Source organism: Atta colombica, unplaced genomic scaffold, assembly GCF_001594045.1.
Source record: "Atta colombica isolate Treedump-2 unplaced genomic scaffold, Acol1.0 scaffold47, whole genome shotgun sequence".
Lineage (NCBI taxonomy): Eukaryota > Metazoa > Arthropoda > Insecta > Hymenoptera > Formicidae > Atta > Atta colombica.
This window is the reverse complement of record NW_017259536.1, coordinates 4,208,352-4,211,867: the sequence shown is the minus strand read 5'-3', so window position 1 is coordinate 4,211,867 and position 3,516 is coordinate 4,208,352. Positions and strand designations below refer to the sequence as shown.

Sequence of the window (3,516 nt, the reverse complement as noted above, 5' to 3'; positions counted from 1 at the left end):
ATATATATATATATATATATATATGGTATATTTATATATGTATATACTTCTAACGCGATAGAAATACTTCCAAAATCAAACAGCGCACGCTCCTTAGATCCATCTCTGGTCCAATAGGAGATGTTTGAGTCATTGGCGTGCAATAATAGGCAATACCTTCTTTTTAGTTTCTTGTGATAACGTTATAACATTACTCACATTAATTAAAAAGAGGACAAAATATTCAAAAAAAATTTTTTTTTATTCTGAGATATTGAGAATTCAATTATTAATGCATATTTATTTTTGTTTGCAGAATACGGCATTAGAGATTCAACAGAAATTTGATAACGCTACATTTGCCAAACTTACACGCGAGTGTATTAATCACGTTCTCGAAAAATCGCCCATTGAACGAGACCTGATCTCGAAATTGTTATCCCATTTGCTTAGGCAAAATATTCTGCCTTTAGAGTGTTTCAAGAATGGGTAAGTTACTTCTTCGTTTGTACAGTGAATTATTGCAAAGTAAAAATAAAGATAGTAAATTATGTATTAATTAGTGATGAAAATCCTTAACAGAGTTAATGAAGACCCCCCCCAAAACTGATGTTATTTGCATAAAGCTAAATCTTTTAATGCCAAATTTTTTTATCAAAACTGTTGCAAATACAAATTTTGTTTTAGATTAGGAGAAGTGCTGGAAATAGTAGATGATTTGGTTATTGATATACCAAAAATTTGGACTTATATAGCTGAAATACTGTGTAAGTAATACATCTCTGCAAATTAACTATATAATGATAAGATAGAGACAAAAATGTTTCTTTTGTGATGACGATTACATTTTACGCCATAGAAAAATATCGTGCGGGTAATAAATAGCTCAACAGGCCTGAAGAAATATACATAATAATTAATTTGCTATTAATTTGAAATCGATTCACACGGATAACAATCTGTGTTGCAGCACATTCGATAGAGGATGAAGCTATCGCATTATCCGAATTGGAGAGTATATGTATAAGTTTGAGGAGGCAAGGCTTTGTAGGAAAATTCCTTGGAGAACTTCTAACGAAAGTATCTCGTAACAAAGGATGTATGTGGCTTGCCGAGAAGTGGGACCAAAGCAACCTACAACTACATACATTAATTGATCCGACACGAGAAAATGCTGAGAAGATTATACAAGAATACGTATGTATACATCGCATTCTCTTCCATGTTTCATTTTCTCTTGTAGGACAGTATTAATCTAAGCATTTTATTATTCTCGGCTTACCCATGTTATTATTGCCATTTGTAAGAACTGGGTAGCTTAAAGATAGATCAGACATAAACGGAAAATTGAGATTCAATATCTTTGCTGTTCCAACTTGTGTAGCCGAATAATCTTGTCTTATGCACGTGTAATCTTATTGATTTCATTATTCTTACTTTTAGAATTTGGAGTTTCTGACTGGTGATTATAATAGTGCCAAAGACTCCACTGCTGCTATCGAGCCACTCCCATTGGAGAAAATTCAAGAAAACCTTGTAAGGCTCATGAAAGAAAATACTTCTTTTGATGAAATTTGCAGTTGGATAACTGTAAGTACAGTAAAATTGACACATATTCTCTGAATTTATATATCGATAACTTTCTCACAATCAACTTATTATTTCAGGCAAATGTTGGTAATAGAGAGAAGGATCCCAAGTTTATAAGACATTTGATGACTGCCATCTTAGAAACTACATTAGGTACATATCATAACACACTATTTTTCGAAATATTTAAAATCATTTATCTAACCATCTAATAAAATAAACATGATGATAATCTTTTTTTTTTTTAGAGTAAAGATATATGTGAATTATCTTTGTGTTGTTAAGCCAAAAGGATACTGATATGATTTTTTTGTGAAAATAATTACTATAAAATTTTTCCTATTTTGTAAATCGTTTTTCTCTTGGTATGCAGAACGACATCATGGTACTTGGAAGCTGAACCTAGAATCTTTTACTACTTTGCAAACGTTAATTCAACGGTTTGTCGACGCGAACGAAGTATTAGAATTGCAATGCCTTTATGCAATTCAAAGATTCATTAAGCTTATCGAGTTTCCACCTGGTAAGTAAAATGTGAAAATGTTTTTACATGTATTATTACATCGATGTTTTGCTTTATTTCTTTCAAAATAAAAATTTATATACGCATATATAAATTTTTTTCTATGGATATAAAGATAAATTGTACGAAATTTATGATGATAACATTTTGTTTAGAGTAAAGATATAATATGTAAATTATCTTTGTGTTGTCAAGCCAAAAGGATACTGATATGATTTGTGAAAATAATAACTTTAAACATTTTTAAATTGATAATTTAAATTGTTTTTCTCTTGTGTTTTCAATCATAGGTGCTCTTGTTTCCATTATGAATCGATTGTGGATGGATAATGTGATATCAAGCGATGCGTTCCTGACATGGCAACAGAAACCGCCAGAAGGAGCTGATGTCGAAGGCCATAGCGTCTCACTCGTCACTCTTACGTCGTTTTTCACCGACTTACAAGAACCGGACGATAATTCCAGTGTCGAGGAATTGTCAACTAGTGCGAATCAGGGCTGTTGACGATACTGTGATCGATTGCATTATCGTCTATTAAAAAGACTTAAATATGCGTTTCCCCGTTGAAAGGAAAATACAACGCCCGAAATCAAATTACTGTTGTGTTTTTTTTTCGTAAACATTGAAAACGCATGAACGCTCCAAGTATTGAAGGAAAGAACAATATGCTAAATAATGAAGTGACACTTAAATGTATGTAATATAATCTATAACTCCAACGACTCTCTACCAATAAGTAAAGAGAAGTGAGAGTGTTGACTAAATAAACAAACGACAGCTGTATTTGAAATACAGTATACATAATGAAGATAAAGTTTAACTATTAATTATTACAGAACTATGCAAAATAATTATTATATATAATTCAATAAAATGGTTTAAAGTTTAAATAAAGCAAAAAAAAGTGGCTCGAAAAATAATTATTATCGTGTTTCTTATGTAAAATGTCTCTGCAGCGCGAAGTAGGTCGATCGCTCAATAGAACCGGAACATGCGTCTTTTTTTTTTGCTTGAAATCGGGAAGACTAAACATTACTTCCAATTATATTAACGCTAATATCGCGGATCACAAACCGAAGTGCTTGTTACACGATTTAGATAACAAATTGCAGATCGGAATATGCAATCTGAGAGTATAGGTCAATTTAAGTGGAATAAAAAATTCGGAAAGTAAGGAGAAGCAAAAGATAACTACCGAAATAAAACCAAGTCTGATACTGACAGCGATATGGTTCTTCCTATTATTGTAACGGAATACGGTATATATAACAGAATTACTAATTTATATCTTTGCAAATAAGAAACTCATAATGTATCATATTATAAGAAAGGACATTCATGAAAAAAAAAAAAAAATACAAGATATGGAGTACAGTGAAAATGAAGGATATATATTGCGGAGATAGGATCTGTAATCTAGAAC

General features: G+C 31.4%; 1 protein-coding gene across 7 annotated transcripts in view; it reads left to right on the top strand.

Moving 5' to 3' along the window:
• Positions 1 to 2,987, top strand: part of LOC108691544 (eukaryotic translation initiation factor 4 gamma 3) — a 61,198-nt gene extending 58,211 nt beyond the window's left edge. For all 7 annotated transcript variants that reach the window (XM_018199327.1, XM_018199330.1, XM_018199325.1 and 4 more), the window contains 7 exons: positions 296 to 468; positions 667 to 746; positions 950 to 1,176; positions 1,423 to 1,569; positions 1,647 to 1,722; positions 1,943 to 2,092; positions 2,383 to 2,987. In XM_018199327.1, the coding sequence (XP_018054816.1) occupies positions 296 to 468; positions 667 to 746; positions 950 to 1,176; positions 1,423 to 1,569; positions 1,647 to 1,722; positions 1,943 to 2,092; positions 2,383 to 2,597 (1,068 nt within the window). In that variant the 3' untranslated portion in view covers positions 2,598 to 2,987. The remainder of the gene's footprint in view (positions 1 to 295; positions 469 to 666; positions 747 to 949; positions 1,177 to 1,422; positions 1,570 to 1,646; positions 1,723 to 1,942; positions 2,093 to 2,382) is intronic.
• Positions 2,988 to 3,516: the final 529 nt, after the last annotated feature.